Source organism: Rhagoletis pomonella, unplaced genomic scaffold (genome assembly GCF_013731165.1).
Source record: "Rhagoletis pomonella isolate Grant_MI unplaced genomic scaffold, Rhpom_1.0 Rhpom_scaffold_00005, whole genome shotgun sequence".
Classification (NCBI taxonomy): Eukaryota; Metazoa; Arthropoda; class Insecta; order Diptera; family Tephritidae; genus Rhagoletis; species Rhagoletis pomonella.
This window is the reverse complement of record NW_023458559.1, coordinates 49,674,999-49,690,878: the sequence shown is the minus strand read 5'-3', so window position 1 is coordinate 49,690,878 and position 15,880 is coordinate 49,674,999. Positions and strand designations below refer to the sequence as shown.

The following is a 15,880-nucleotide window of genomic DNA, read 5'->3' as shown; positions in this document are numbered from 1 at the left end:
AACAAAGACAGCAGCATATGTTATTGTCAACAATCTAAGGGTAAATGACAACAAATTGACGATTAATGTGTAACGACAAGCCAATGGAAAGCGCGTGTGTGCACACAAGCCAAAAAAGAAAATCAACGATGAAACGTGAAGAAGAGCAAAAATTTCATAAATAAGTGCCAACTACTAAGTACATATTGTATATACATTAAGGTGGTCCAAAAAAGTATGTGGGGAAAAAGTATAGTCGGAATTTGTATGCTCTCGCCCCCTAGGATTATTCTATACCGAAGGAAAATATATCTACGCCTATTTTTTTTTTCAAATCTAAAAATATTTAGAGGTCGCTCAAAGCGCCCAAAGTTGTTTATGTATTTTATAATGGGAAAAAACAATTTTGCGTAGAAATAGTATAGAATTCTTAAAACCCAATATTTTTCTATCGGAAAACTCTCAGTGAGCTAGCGGCAGGTGGAACAAAATTTTACACTTGATTAAATACTCAAAGATTGAACATATCCAAGACTTAAAATTATTAATTAAATTATATATTAATTATAATATTAAAAAAATTTAACTAATAACAAAATGTATAAATATGTTTGCAGGTATGTAAAATCGTTTGCCCTTCCACTTCTATTTTCGTACATATTTCATAATATTCGCAATTTTTTTCTTGCATTCTTTAGCCTTATAGTTAATTTATGTAAGTATGTACAGTATCGGTCATATCAAGAGCACCCAATTTCAAAGTGATATTGTTTCAAGTGGCTAAAAATTATTGTTGATTTTCTAGATTTGTTTTGTTGCATTTGCTTTCATATAACGAATAAACGCAATTTATTTTTATATGGAAGAAACCCGCAGCACGTTTGGCAAAAAAAAATTCTAAAAAATCAACGATAATTTTTAACCACTTGCAACTCGCACATTGTTACAATAAAATTGAATGGGCTATAAAACTGTTTATTCAAAAAAATTCTAACACTTCTGAGAAAAAAGTTTGAAATTTGGTTGAAAATTTGTGGCATTTTTTTAGTTTTAAACTTGGGTTTATATGCGCTTTGTTTGAGAATGACCTGTATTTTAATTGAAAATTCTTAAAAATAAATAAATAAACATGAGTGACAAACAATATCTCTTTGAAATGGGGGTGCTATTGATACAAACGATACTGTATGTAAACAACTATTATCTCAGCCGAATGTGAAATGTCAGCAACTGACCGGAATGTACCAACAACTCACGCCATGCGGGCAGCTGCATCAACAAATGCCAGCAGATTTGGTGAATAGCAGCTGTAGGTTGAAAACATTAAATGCTGACAAAAACGTGACAATGGAACGCTGGGCAGCGGTGGCAGCTGAAAGTGCTTAGCCAGCTATTAAATTTGCAGTTAATGCGCTGTTGAAAATTTGTTTCATTATTTCAGTGCGTTAAGAACACTTTGATAGGGATTAGTTGGTAAAAATATCGAAAAATTTCTAAAAATATCATCAGCGAGAAAAACATACATTTATTTTAAATAAAAAAATATGTTAGAAAATTTTTTAAATAAACTAATTTTAAGGATTACTGTCTAACTGGTTTAAAAATTCATGAGAAATTTTAACATTCTCATTAATAAAAAATAAATTTACTTTCAAAATTGGTTTAAAAGGATTTCAATTAAAATTTTCTCAATTTTTCCTACAGGGAATAATCTGTAATTTAGCCTCTCAATAGGTTTCTAATGTTAGCACGAGTTTATCAGCAGAATAACTCTAAAATATTGCGCATTGAAGCATCATAAAAAACGAAAAATGTGAAATTATTTACTGGTAGAGAGAGATGTGATTAAGAAATGTTAAAATTTTTGATACAAAAAAAATGTATAGTAATAATATTCTGGCTGTATGTATTTAGTACATATTCAAACCATGAAAAAGAGTTTCTTGAAAATTTTGTGAAGACCATAAAATTGTTAATGCTGATTTGATTATAGAAAATTTTAATTAAAATTTTTCTTAGAATTCAACTCTTAGCCGAAAATGTTGACTAATTTCATCAGGGCAGTTTTGAAAAAATATTTCCTAAAACTACTCATTGCGTGGAAAATATTTTAAGCGAACTGAAAAATCAAGACTGGTAAGACAATGGAAGTGTATATATTTCAACAGCTCTGGGTAGGCCTAATTTTGTTCCTAATTTATTGATATAACTCTAGAAAAGACGTTTGTGATAATTTAGCTAATCAGAAAAGTGGTATAGGATTCTCGGAAAAATATCGACGTTTCGAAAATATCGATGTTTTGATTTTTTTTGATGTTTTCGCAATTTTTTTTTTTTATAAAAATATATATGTATATGCATTTACTACAACAAAAACATTTAAAAGAACTCTAAACTTCTCTGCGCCTAGAATTATGTTGTTCACTGTATGTCAAAATATCAGATCCCATACACGACGAGGCCTCTGTGTTCCCACTCGCCCATCGCTGTGAGTGAGCTCGAACTTAACGCGTCCACACTCACCGACGTAACCGCCAGATAAAACGCTTGCTTCGCTTTGCGTGGCAGATTCGCTTTGAAATATAAGATGAATTGTATGAAATTGCATAAAGCATGCCACATAGATCGTTTGTTGCAGCTGCAGCGCGAAGCTAAAGATGGCCAACTCCCATCGTTTTGCGCGCGTTGACAATCAGCCGGCTTAATATATATATTGTTTCGTCCAAATTCGAGTTTTCAAGCAGAAACATAAAATTTAATTACATTGCTGATATTTTTAAAGCTAAATATGAGAAATCAACAGCAATTTTACCGAGTAAAAAAGCAGCACAAAATTGTTTTCTTGGCGTTCATTGTGGCATACCTTTTGCGTCTGGCGCTTTACTGGCAAAGTTATAAATGTCACGCAAAGCCATAAAGTTTTATTTGGCATCAGCTTTAACGTGTCAGCTGACTTATGAGAGCGCCATGTAAATGAAAACTCACCATCGTTTACGTGCAACGGTTAGAGCGCGGTTACCCACGAGCGTGTACAAAGCGTAGCGTAGAAGAACGTAGAAACATATCAAGTTTGCTGTTGATAGAAAGGGAGAGAAGCACCATCTACGTCACGGTCATGCGGTGGTGAGTTTTTGTTAAAACGCAGATCCCATAAGATAGATCGTGTGAGCTGACACGTTCTCCGTTTTTACGTCCGTGGGTAACTGCGCTTTTACGCGCGACATGTACAGCCTCTCTCTCTCTATCAAAAAATCGAATATGAAGCGATATTCAACCAGTTGTTTGTGAGCGGTTAGTTGGAAAAGTCGAAAGAAAACGTTTATTCGATCAAGTGAAGTCGATTATTTTTTAAAACAACTTTTGTTATTCGACTAATCGATTTGTCGACTAGTCGTCTAGCAAGAGCTCTAGAGGGTACCTTAAAGCAGTAGACAAGTTCTATCCTAGCTCAACTGTGTGCTTAAAGCTGCCTTTACATGAGGCGATGATTTGACAGGCAATAATCGCCTGCAAAAGTTGACTTGGTCTCTACTTTGAGGCAAGCGATTTTTTAATCACCATTTACACGAGATATTTTTCTTGAGCAATGTTGAATCGCCTAGAAAATCGCCTCATGTAAATGCAGCATAACTCCTACAGGGTAGAGTTTTAAAGCTGTTAAACTCCAACACACCGCAGGACCCCCGTTACGACATTTCTTCACTGTGGTGGTAGGCGATTAGTGGTCATCGCTTTATAGGTGCTCTACACCGTGCTCTTGTTCCATTGTAATCAGTCTTGATAGGATTATAGCATTGTTTTATCCACGGCCTTCCTAAGTAGACATATCCGAAACATATCGGACAAACTCAAACATGATAACGTGGTACACTGATGGCTCACTGATGGCTCACTGATGGCTCACTGACCGAAGAGGGTAATGAGATATGTAGGTTTACCATGCGAAAACTTAGTCCCCTTTCAGACGCGTCAAGTCTTGCTTTCAAGAGAGATGAGACGATTGTACTCTTCCCCTCTCTCCTCACCTCCTTCGCCTACGAACTGAGCAGACTTGAAATCAAGACTTGCCGTGTCTGAAAGGGGACTTAGGCTAGGAAAAACGCACGGACTTTTGCCAAGTGCAACTATGGCAATGAGAACATTGCAATCTTGACTTACAGCCAAGAGGCCCTCACAACTCATCAGGTTATATCTAAACTGGTGAAGAAATGCCTAGATAAGCTGAATATTCTAGTACGGACCAATTTAGTTTAGGTTCTTTGGATTCCGTGATATAATGATATTGAAAGAAACAAGATTGCCGATAAACTTGCGAAGAAAGGAGCATCAACCACTTTCATTAGTCCCGAGCACTGCTGTGGCATAGAAAAGGGGGCATTCTCGGCCCTGGCCTGGCTGGAAGAACAGGGCGCAAAGAAAGCTCTACAAACAATTATTACAGCAATTCTGGCAGGACACTGCAGACTGAACTATCACCTGACCAAACTGGAAATTTACTCGCAGGATCGATGCCGGTTTCGCCGGATGGATATCGAAACTGCATGGCACAATTTGTGTTGTGCTCCTTGGCAGTGAGCATTTGAGCCTTGGTGCTGTGGCGACAACATAACGTTCGCGGTGGCGATCCGTGTTTTGGCATGTCTGTAGGCTTCGTCCACTGCGTCCTGGTAGTCTCAGGTGACTACACGGGTGTTGCATAGTTTAGAACTGGCATTATGTAACTCATTTAACCCAAGTAAATTTCAACCCCAACCCAACAATCTGCTTAGATTTATTCGTAATTCGTGCAGATTCAAACCAGATTAAAAGGGATATGAAAATAGTAGACGGCATGTGGACTGAGTGTTGTTTTCTGTGCGCGTTATTTTGCGCCTGTTTCCGACAAAAATAAATAAAAAATAATAAAAAATCATACCCGGCGGAACACTTTTTATGCTTCTGCCTCGCCTTTGCATAGATTAGGTATAAGGCTTTTGACAGCGATGTTTTGGGAGTCGAACATCCAACAATCCGCTCCGATTTATTCGCTGATCTTTTAGATATAAAACAGAATAAAAGGGAACACAAAAATAGTACAATAGACGGCTTGTAGTACTGTGCCACTCAATTATTCTTTTCCCATGCAGTTCACACAACTGCGTAATGCTCATGTCCTCCTTTCAAAAAGCATTTCATCAATGCAGCCACAAACCACAAATACTCATAATGGCAAAAATAACAAAGGAGTGTAGAGATTCAAGATTGCACAGCTGGAAAGGACATAGAGGACATAGCATTATCAAAATGGGAACACGAGTCAAAATGTAAATATGAAACGAATCAAAACAACTTTTAAGAAAAAATAAAACTAAAAATATAACACACGCTTTGTACAAAGGAAAAAGGATGAAAATAGGAACAAAGAAGTAATACGCACTACTGTGCGTTGGATGGTCAGCGCACTTTGAACGCCTGTAGTGAAGTACTGTACCGCAATTGTTATGAATAATGGAAATCTCTGTTTGCTAATAAGTAAAAAAACATAGGTGGTTTGAGGCATGAAAGCAGCTAAGCGCATATACTATAGTATGAATGTATGTAGGTATGTATGTACATTTCGCACGTGTATGCAAGTAATTAGAGCTGCTGAGCAAAATTGTAAAATGGCTTTGCCCAGCCCACACACCGTAATGAAGTATGATGCTGGCTGGAACAACCACCAGTAAACACAAAAGGAAACGTGGCGACATACAATTGGAAGAGGATACGCCGTGGGTCAGCATCATTTACATACATAATATGTTTATGTCTTGTAACGAGCATGATACACGCATTTCAAGGACATATCAACATATGGACCACAATAGCAACGCATGTACATTAGGGTGGTCCAATAAAGCGAGGTCGGAATTTTAATGCTCTCACGGAAAAAGACATGCCCCTGTATTTTTTTTTTTTATCAAAAAATATTTAGAGGTAACTTAGAGCGCTCACAGTTTTCCATGTATTTTATATGGGGAAAAACAGTTTTTCGGGGAAATGGTGTAGAATTTTTTAGATTCCCTGAACTCTTCTGAAGAGAAACTGAGTTTTCTGATCGAAAAATATTGATTTTCAAGAATTCTATACCATTTCCACAAAACCTTGTTTTTCCCTATATATACATGGAAAACTTTGAGCACTTTGGGCGCCTCTAAATATTTTTTAATTTCGATATAAAAAAATAGGGGTACAGTGCACGCGCTATAATGTGAACACCGTAAAATATAAACACCCAAAATATGAACAGTTTTAATTTTGCACTGACTGCACTACTCTAAAGAGTGAACAAGACTTGGAAGCTCTAAAGATGAACAATATGTAACATACGTATTTATAATTCATACTTAGTGATGGCAAAAAAAAATCTAATAATCGATTAATCTGTTAATTGATTAATCGAAAGCATTCGATTATTAATTACAATTAATCGTAGGAAATTAACCGATTAATCAGTCGTTTCGATTAAAATCGAGAATGAATAAAAACCATTTTATAAGTTATAAAAACTGACCGTTTCATTAAAGGATACATTTCTTGTCAAATTGTGGAATACACCCCATGTCGAAATGATAAGCCCAGCCCACATTGGCAAGTTTTAAGAATTAAACTTTTTGTTATTTAATTTGAGTAATTTTTATAAAAGTGTGTGATTTATTTAACAAAACGCGTATGAATTCAAGTTCAACCTTTGTGTAATATTAAAAAGTTCAACTAACTTTCGTAAAAATTTCGAGCTTTTTAATTAGATTCTTTAGAAAGATTTGGAGTATGCAGTTCTGTAGCCCATTTAATATTAGCATAATAAAATGCAATTTTTTGCTGGCGGTGTCGTACATTTTCTTCCATAAAAAATATTCTCAACGATTTCATATGAAAAAAGACGAGCAACACCTTCAACTAAAAAAGTTGCCAAAAATCAACGGTAAGTCCTAGATGGCATAGGGCGGCAATTTTTGATTACGTAATTTTGATGCTTCGTTTTTGCGTGAGTCAAGGAGTAAATTTTTGATGGTTTCTTTTCGATTATTTTGAAAATTAATCGGTTAATCATTCGATTAATCGAACGGAAAATTTCGATACAATTTAATCGTTAACCGAAAAAAATAACCGATTATAATGGGTTTTTCGATTAATCGTGCCATCACTATTCATTGTAATTGGCTTGCAAATTACAAACTCGCGCATTTTCAAGTCATAAGAATTAATTCATAAGCACTTAGCCTTGGTACGATTAAAACAAAAAACAGACATCTTAGATTAGGAGTGTACTCGTACCCAAAACTATCAAAAGTTTTAGAAAACTTTTGCTGGTTTTGCGTTCTCGTACCCAAAAATCTTGCGAAGTAAGGGAAATTGAGAGAGCAAAATGTGATAGAGAGCTGCAAAATTTCTGCTTCAAAAAAATCTTACCGGCGAAAATATACAAGTAAGAAAATCAGCTGATCACAAACACATGTTTGTAAATGAGCAAAAGCAAATATGGCATTTTTGAGTTATTTATTGCAAATTTTCATATTAATGCTAGTATACAACGAAAAAGTGAGTAAGTTTATTAAGCACAACGTTTATTGAGTTTATTTTTCGTTAATTTACTATTAATCTCCAGTTTGTTTACTTTAGTGTGTGCTGACTATGGTTGCAGTGTGATATTTTTCGTGTGTACCATAATTTCCCTTTAAATAAACCAAAACAGATTAAAATTCAGCATGTAGAAATGAAAATTTTATAATTTTAAAGCTACATTTGTAGCTATATCCATTAAATTTTTTTTTACCAATGATGGGTGTTTGGAGGAGATTCTCTTATTTTTGAATGCGTCACCATGTGATATCAAAAATAATTGTGAGAAAAATAACTCATTCATTCCGATATAATTAATTTGTATTTTAAAAAGGTTTTTCTTATCCAAAACTTCCCAATTGTACAAAATGAAAAAACGAAGAAAAATGTACCAAGTAGAAAATAAGTTCCCAATGAACCACCAGTGGCAACTTTGGAAGTGATCAGCTGTTTCGAAGGTTGGAAGTTTTTGCAAATTTTGCGTTCTCGTACTTCCATGGATGTTTTGTTTCTTTAAGAGCGAATGCTGCTAAATTCTCAGAATTTTTGCTACTGGATAATTTTGTCCGCTCAACACACCTATTGTCTGGAAAAAAGAACAAGTGTAAACCAGGAAGAAGAAGCAGAAACAATTACTGATTTCTTTTGGGTAGGTACATCATAACCATGATTCAATAATAAAAGGTTTGCTCACTAGTGACATTAGAGTTTTGACACTCCCTTAACTCCCTTACAAAAGCTTTGCACACACACACGAACCAGAGGGTCAATTCTCGTTCTGCGTTATTGCGAAGTGATAAAAATTACACTTTTCCACCGCATTTATTTCGGTGTTAATTTTATACTTTTCACTTCACTTTACGATAACGAAGAACGGGAATAGACCCTCAGGGAAGCCAACTCGTGGGGAATTCCCCGATTTGCGTGGAATTTCAGTTTGCGTGGGGAATCGGAGAATGGACCGTTTCTTGTAGGGAATTTCAGCTCGTACAATCCTAGTATAATAAAGTTTTAAATGGCCAAAAATTACCGTTGATTTTTTAGATTTTTATTTCTCGCATTTGCTTTCATATAACGAATAAATATAATTTATTTTTAGATGGAAGAAAACCGCAAAATATTAATACAATATACATATATTAATATATTGGCGCTTACACATATCCTACGATTTATGGCGTGCACCTTGATGTTGTCTCACAAAGAAGAGGGACCTACAGTTTTACGTCGACTCCGAACGGCGATTGTATTTTTTATGAGAAGCTGTTTTTCATGGCAGAAATACACTCGGAGGTTTGCCATATCCTGCCGAGGGGCGACCGCTGTTAAGAAAAAACCTTTTTTCTATGTTTTTTGCGATGTTGCTTTGATCAGGGCTTGAACTCAGACCCTGTGGAGTGTAAGCGCGCAATGCTTACCACTACACCACAGCGGCCGCCCCACACCACAAAAACTTCGGCAAAAAAATTCTAAAACGAAAATTTTTAGACACTTGAATCTTGCACTTTATTATAATAAATTGAGTGAGTTAGTTTAATTTTTTTTTAATATTGCATAAAGTTTGAAACTTGGATTTATACGGTATTTATTAAAGAATGAACTATATTTTTATAAAAAAAAAACTCAAATTAAATCACCAAAAAAATAATAATTGGTGCAATTAAAATTTTTTTGACAACTGTATGTATGTAAATATTATATCAAAATTTTTTATTCTTCAATTGTTAACTAACTTTGTGAAAGTGGTTTGGTTTGGGAATACATGTAAAAATGAAATAAACAGAAAGATCAGCAATATATCAAAATACATTCAATTTTTTTTTTTTTTTTGTACATAAGAGATATCTATGGGTGGGGAATTTTACGAAATTTCGGACAAAATCGGGGAATTTCATTGTCGACAACCTGACCCTGACACCAACGCACACACAGTGCCTTGCTAAGGGATCCGATTTTGTCAAGAGGGAGCGAGAAAACTGGTTTCTGAGCAAACCTTTTATTATTGAATCATGCATCAAAACGCGTTTCATTCCTGTCAATGTAAGATAAGTTTTAATGAGTTTTCGGTTTAAAATGAACACTTAAAATTTTTGTAATTAAAGTTTTTCTGTAGGTAAATTTTGTTCATGGATGTAAATATCCATTTAAAATGCTTTAATTTTTACATTTGCCTACGTGAACAATTTCGCAAATGTGAACCAGTTTGTTTTTAATTAGTCCACATTATCGAACGTGCACAGTATTTTCTTTTTTTTCGATATAGAACAATCCTAGTGGATGAGAACATTAAAATTCCAACTTTACTTTTTCACGTGCAGTTTTGGACCATCCTAATGTATCCTATATGTACATATGTATCTGCATATGCATACCAACAGCAAGTAAAAAGGACGCAGCTGCAGGACTGATTATAAAATTAACACACACACGCGCGCACTAATGAATCAGCCATGCTGCAGCCACATGTCGCGCCACAGGCTTACGCGGTATGTATGTACCCTACAAGACATTGCTGAGCACTTTAGGCAAAATTTCTAAGGTCGGTGTTATGCAGACAAACCTTTGTTTGCAAAATTAAATGGTGGCTGCTGAGTTTGCTCGGAGGTGGTTATGTCGAGTTTGGCACAGGGTTGCACGTTCATTATGGTTTTCATGGCTGTTGCCAACACGAAATGAGAATTTCAGATGTACATAACGTGCACAATTAATATATTTTTTATGATATCATATAGGCAATTAACTGTGCCCTAATCTTTGAAGCTCCTACAGCATAAATTCAGTTCTCTGGCCTTCGGTATCGCGGCAATTTTAGTGTATAGCAACAATTGTATAAAATTTTTGTATATGACAACATCGAATTTGCTGCAGTTTGACCAAACAAAATTAGTTTGTTGTGAGAGTCGCCAAACTCGCTCTCTCCGAGTTTGCTGCAACAACAATTGCACGCAGTTTGCCAAACAAAATTTCTGCATAACACCGACCTAAACACATTTACACTTTTGTTTTTGTAGTATGGCTACGGTGACCATCCGTTCTGTTTAATGCAGGACCGTACTGTTTTTCGAACGTCGGTCCTGCGTAGTTTTTCAAACCTGAAAAACCTGAAAATGTACTGATTTTTTCCAAGTGTCCTGCATTTGTCCCGCATTTTATTCGTTATTTTAAAATTATCGGACAATGGATGGATTTTTTCAAAAAAGTGTTTTTTGGTACTATTCGTAGCTTTTCTTCAATATCTCATGAAAAAATCTCCAAATCAACGTAAGCGACTTACAGCTCGAAGGGTATTGATGTGCCTCTTCCGCAAATATATAACTTGTGGCGACTTCAATGAAAATTATTAGTGCTATAGGCGACCATTTGCATTTTGTCTTCAAAGTCGAAAAAAGTGACATTTTCAATCAAATACGCAGTTTCATTTGATTATTTTTTTCATTATTTAAAAATTCGATAAGGAAGAAATATCATTACAGTAAACTTTGAGCCAAAGATAATGAAAATCGGATTAGAAATGTAGATACTATGGAGCGCAACCTGCACAAATTATATATTTTTATAAAGGGCACTTTGTAACTCGTCGTTCACGTCGACGTGCCTTTAAAATAAACCTTTAAAGATTTTCACTTTTCGTGTAAGCTATTGTAATTATAATATGTTTTACTATACTTTGATAAATATTCATGTAAAAAAGATTAATATCGATGAAGAAACCGTGATTAATTTTTAAAGTTTAAAATGTATTAAGAATTTAGAATCATAAATACTCTTTTGATATTTATATACTACGTAAATATATGTAGGCATATTTTTGAAAAATTGTCCTTCATTTTGAATCCATATTTATGGTCACCGTAAGTATGGCATAACGGAGTAGTTTGACTACTAGTACTGAGGACTTTTTGATGACAACATTGAGGGGAAAGTACTCAATTTTCGCCCATGGCCTCAACGAAAATAAGGACTTTGGTAAGCACTTTTGTAATTAGCGATACTGATAATATGAGTACTGATATGATAATCAGCTGTCTTGTAGGGTATACACATACATGGGAATAAGTACAGATAGGTACAGCATAAACTTGCGCACGGTAGCCAGCCACCAGCAACAAGGTGTGAAAGCGGTTGGCTGCAATTGTTTTTGTTATTTGCACTATTCGTACAAATTTAAAGCTTAGTGAAGATTAAGAACTAAAATGCCATTTTTCCTAAAAACAAATAATTGTATGAAGCTCAATAACGTTATTGCGCTCCAATAATTATGTATATATCAAAAACAAAAACAATTATCCAATTTGAACAGTACAGTCATTTAGTAAGGGGCTACAAATCATCTACTTATAACGGCTGATGCCGCCGGCAGTTTACATTTGCCTGCGCTAAACACCCAACCGCCCGCCGAATCACTGCCAACGCGTGCTGTATTTCATGTATTGATTTTTAACCCATTTGCTGATTGCAACAGTGTGTGCTGATAATTGCATCAGCGTGCTAATCTCCGCCAACGCCGCCGTCGAAAATTTGCAACTTAACTTTTATCACTTGCTACTTTCATACCAGATACTGATGACATACAGTGGCGGACGGGTGGCGCCAATTGTAGTTGGCAACTCACATGTATTTGTGTAAAGTTTATCCTAGAAATTATGCGTAGCACAAACTCCAAAGGAGCTTGCTCCTGGCCTAAACGCTATTACCTGCAAGCTATACATACACATATGTACTCATCTGCCTCCGGCTAATATTTGTTTTTTTTTTTTTTTATCATCTTGACATTCACATGTCTTTATCGATACTCTTTGCGCCCCCGCTGCACACATTTTTTCTACTCACTCCTTCGCGCTTCACTTGCTCCACTAGTGTACACTTTTCCAGACACTTTTTGCACATTGAAAATCCGTTAACACTTTGTATAGACACATTTTTTTATATGCTACACTAAAATTGCGTTGCAATTCAGCACTTCCGTTCATTATTGGATGTTTATTTAATCAACTTTGGTATTTTTACAATTAATTTTACATACTTTGTTGTACTCACTTGTATGGCAAATATTTTGAAATCAATTTTTCCGACCACTGCAACGATAAATGGAAAATACTGCCAGTGAGAACGAAACTGGACTGAATTGACTGACTGCGCGATTATCGAGCGAACGCATGTGTTTTGTGTATTCTGTACTCATCTAGTTTGAACGGGCATGCAAATACAAACACACCTGCATTGCTCACTTCGACGATGAATGTATGCATGAATGTGTGCATGAGTTTGACAATTGTCTCTTTCCGTTTTCCGCTCTTCCGTTTTAATTATTTAAATACAATTCAATAAATGTTGTTTAACTTATTATACACTTTGTCAATTTATGCATAAAATTAGTTATAAAATGTATAGTTATCATAAATAACTACACTGTTCCTGAGAAATCAATTTAATCGATTATTTATTTGATGTATTAATTATTAACTAAAAACTAATACACATATTTTTCTTCTTTTTTATATAAAATCAATTGTGCCAGAAAATACGCATTTTTCAATCATTAGTTGTGTTTTTTTACAAATTATCCAGCAACTCTCCAGTAACTTTATTTCTAAGAATTCGCTCTCATATAAAAAATTTGCAAAAAAGTACGCGAACGCTTTTCCAGTAATAATTTGCAAGTTTCATGAACAGCTGATAAATTGGTTGTTTATTCGCAGCAAATTCCTAACAAAACAATATATTTTGTATTTAAATAGGTTTATTTTGTGAAATCCAACAATAAAAACCCACAAACAGTTTCCTTATTAGTTTAAATTTCATCCAGCAACATGCGATCAGCTGTTTTTTGTACTGGCAAATTCTTACAAGTAAAAATTTATCCAGTAAAATCCAGTAAAAACTTGCAACTTCAACTGTCATTTTTCGCTCTTTCAATTTCCCCTACTTTGCAAGTTTTTGCGTACGAAAACGCCAAAACATGAAAATTCGTAAAAACTTTTACTGGATTTTACTGGAAATGAGTAAACAAACGCAATTATTTATATTTTTCGTTGTCTTGGAATTTACTCGCTCAGAGAACGTATATTTATTTTATAAATATACGTTCTCTGTAAATATACGTTCTCTGCTCCGCTAACAAGAAGCAGTTAGGAATGCAAATTTTAAGCAGTAACATCGATACATCGACGTTTCGATGCATCGGAGAATAGAACATCGACGCTAAAATACATTGCCAGAGAAACATCGATATATCGATGGTTTCCGATGTTTTGCAATTTGTTAATTTCTAGTTAAATTTAAAGCAATATTGAATACTTAAATAATTATGAATGTATTTTCCTGTATTTTATTATCTATCTTTTCTATACCCTTTCTATTATTAGAATCAAAATGCATACCATCGTAAGGTCGTTCGGGCCTAAAGATCCTAGGCCTGATCTTGTTGAAATTAAGGGGTGTTTGGTTCTGTTTTAACGGCTGGTTATTAGCATTCACAATGAATCCAATAATTTTATTGAACTTGGGATCGTTTTTTATGCAAAATGTTGTGGAAAAGCAACAGTAATTTCCAAAGGCAAGAAGTTATAGCTGCTATTTGGGATATCACCACATCTTCTAATCAGACTTCTTCAACAGCGGTCACTGAGGAGATGTGGTGATCTTCGAAATAGCAGCTATAACTTCTACCTTTTGTAACTTATTGTTGATTTTCAATAAAGTTTTACATAAGAAACGGCCTCAAGCTCAATAAAATTGTTGAATATAATTGTTATACGGCCATAAATAAAAAAAAAAATTATGAATGAATAATAAATTTTAGGCCAGTCAAACATACCGAAAGAAAGTCGGAGAGTCTCCTTAAAGTCGATGTTAAAAACATCGGTAAAACTTCCATCGATGTATCGCCAATTTCGCGATGTTAGTAAATTGTAAACATCGATGGCAAACATCGAAAATTGAACCGATATTATCGATGTTTCAAAAACATCGATGCATCGTTTGCATCCCTAGAAGCAGTACTCAAGGCACGATTGACAGCTAAATTTGTAAACAAAGTAAAAACAATAACAGCTAGTCATTGTAAAACTTTTAAGAAAATAATAAAATACAAGAAATGGTAAATACTTCAATAAAATAGGGCTCTCAGTTTATAACATTTCGCTCCAAATTATTTCAGTTTCATTTTAACGGTTTCAATATGGAGTTCCTCGATAATGGACGCAGTTTTCAGGAAACTTACAAGTGCTTCCCGGTAGCCATGTTACCTGGCAATGAACGTGAGGATTTGGAGCGCGGTGGCAAAAGTAAGCATTTTGTATAAATCAATAGTGAATTTCTACCAATTAATTGACTTTTCCCAATAAAAAACTCTTCTACGCAGTTATTATGCCACCATCGGCGCTGGACGTGCTCACACGTCACAATGTTGAATATCCAATGCTTTTCAAATTGACTAACCGCGCACAAAAACGCACAACTCACGCTGGTGTGCTTGAATTTGTGGCCGAGGAAGGAAAATGTTACTTGCCCTTGTGGATGATGCAAAATCTCTTGATTACCGAAGGTTCTTCTGTTCGTATTGAAAGCGTTAGTTTACCTGTGGCCACCTTTTCCAAATTTCAACCACAAAGCACTGATTTCTTAGATATTACCAATCCCAAAGCTGTATTGGAGAATGCTTTGCGTAATTTTGCATGCCTCACGAAAGGCGATGTTATTGCAATTAAATACAATAAAAAGGTATATGAATTGTGTGTACTTGAAACGCGCCCTGGGGATGCTGTTAGCATTATCGAATGTGACATGAATGTAAGTGTATATATGCATTTAAAGTTTGAAAAATGCATGTAACACATTACTAATTATTTTAGGTTGAATTCGAAGCGGCTATTGGTTATGAGCCATCTAAATCCAAACAGGAGGTACAACCCTTAGAGGAGAGCCAAGATCATGTCATGGAGGAGGTAGTTGAGACTTTTAAAGGTTCTGGTGTACGTCTGGATGGCAAGAAAAAGAAAGACAACCAACTAGATGCGCCCGTTATCAAAAGGGTAAGTTTTGAAGACTTAACTTTAAAGTTTTGCTTACAATGAGTGCATTTCATTTTATAGGCTCTCGCCCGCGGTGTGCCCGATTACGATTACCAGTTCGGTTATTTGAAATTTGATCGCTCAATAAAACCAATCAGCGAGCGTGTGCCCAAAAAAGGTGATGAAGATGACGATCCAGTAAGCTTCCATGGGCAAGGCTTTTCAATGAAATCTCGAAAAATTTAAAACCATATTTAAAAGTTCACATATGCATAGTTTAAGAACGCTCTTTTCAACAGAAATTTATT

At 35.1% G+C, this 15,880-nt stretch overlaps 2 protein-coding genes across 5 annotated transcripts in view; one reads left to right on the top strand and one right to left on the bottom strand.

Annotated features, from left to right (window-relative positions):
- Positions 1-12,743, bottom strand: part of LOC118739122 (sodium-dependent phosphate transporter 1-A-like) — a 441,416-nt gene extending 428,673 nt beyond the window's left edge. For 2 of the 4 annotated variants that reach the window (XR_004992985.1, XM_036470276.1), the window contains exon 1: positions 12,584-12,743. The gene's annotated coding sequence lies outside the window, so the exon portion shown is untranslated. The remainder of the gene's footprint in view (positions 1-12,583) is intronic. The other 2 variants (XM_036470277.1, XM_036470278.1) reach the window with 1 other exon arrangement.
- Positions 12,744-14,552: 1,809 nt separating this feature from the next.
- Positions 14,553-15,880, top strand: LOC118739129 (ubiquitin fusion degradation protein 1 homolog; the record flags this gene model as incomplete). Its single annotated transcript, XM_036470292.1, is given in 5 exon segments — positions 14,553-14,659; positions 14,720-14,846; positions 14,924-15,351; positions 15,414-15,593; positions 15,654-15,880. Coding segments are annotated over 5 exon segments (903 nt in total). The 5' UTR covers positions 14,553-14,656.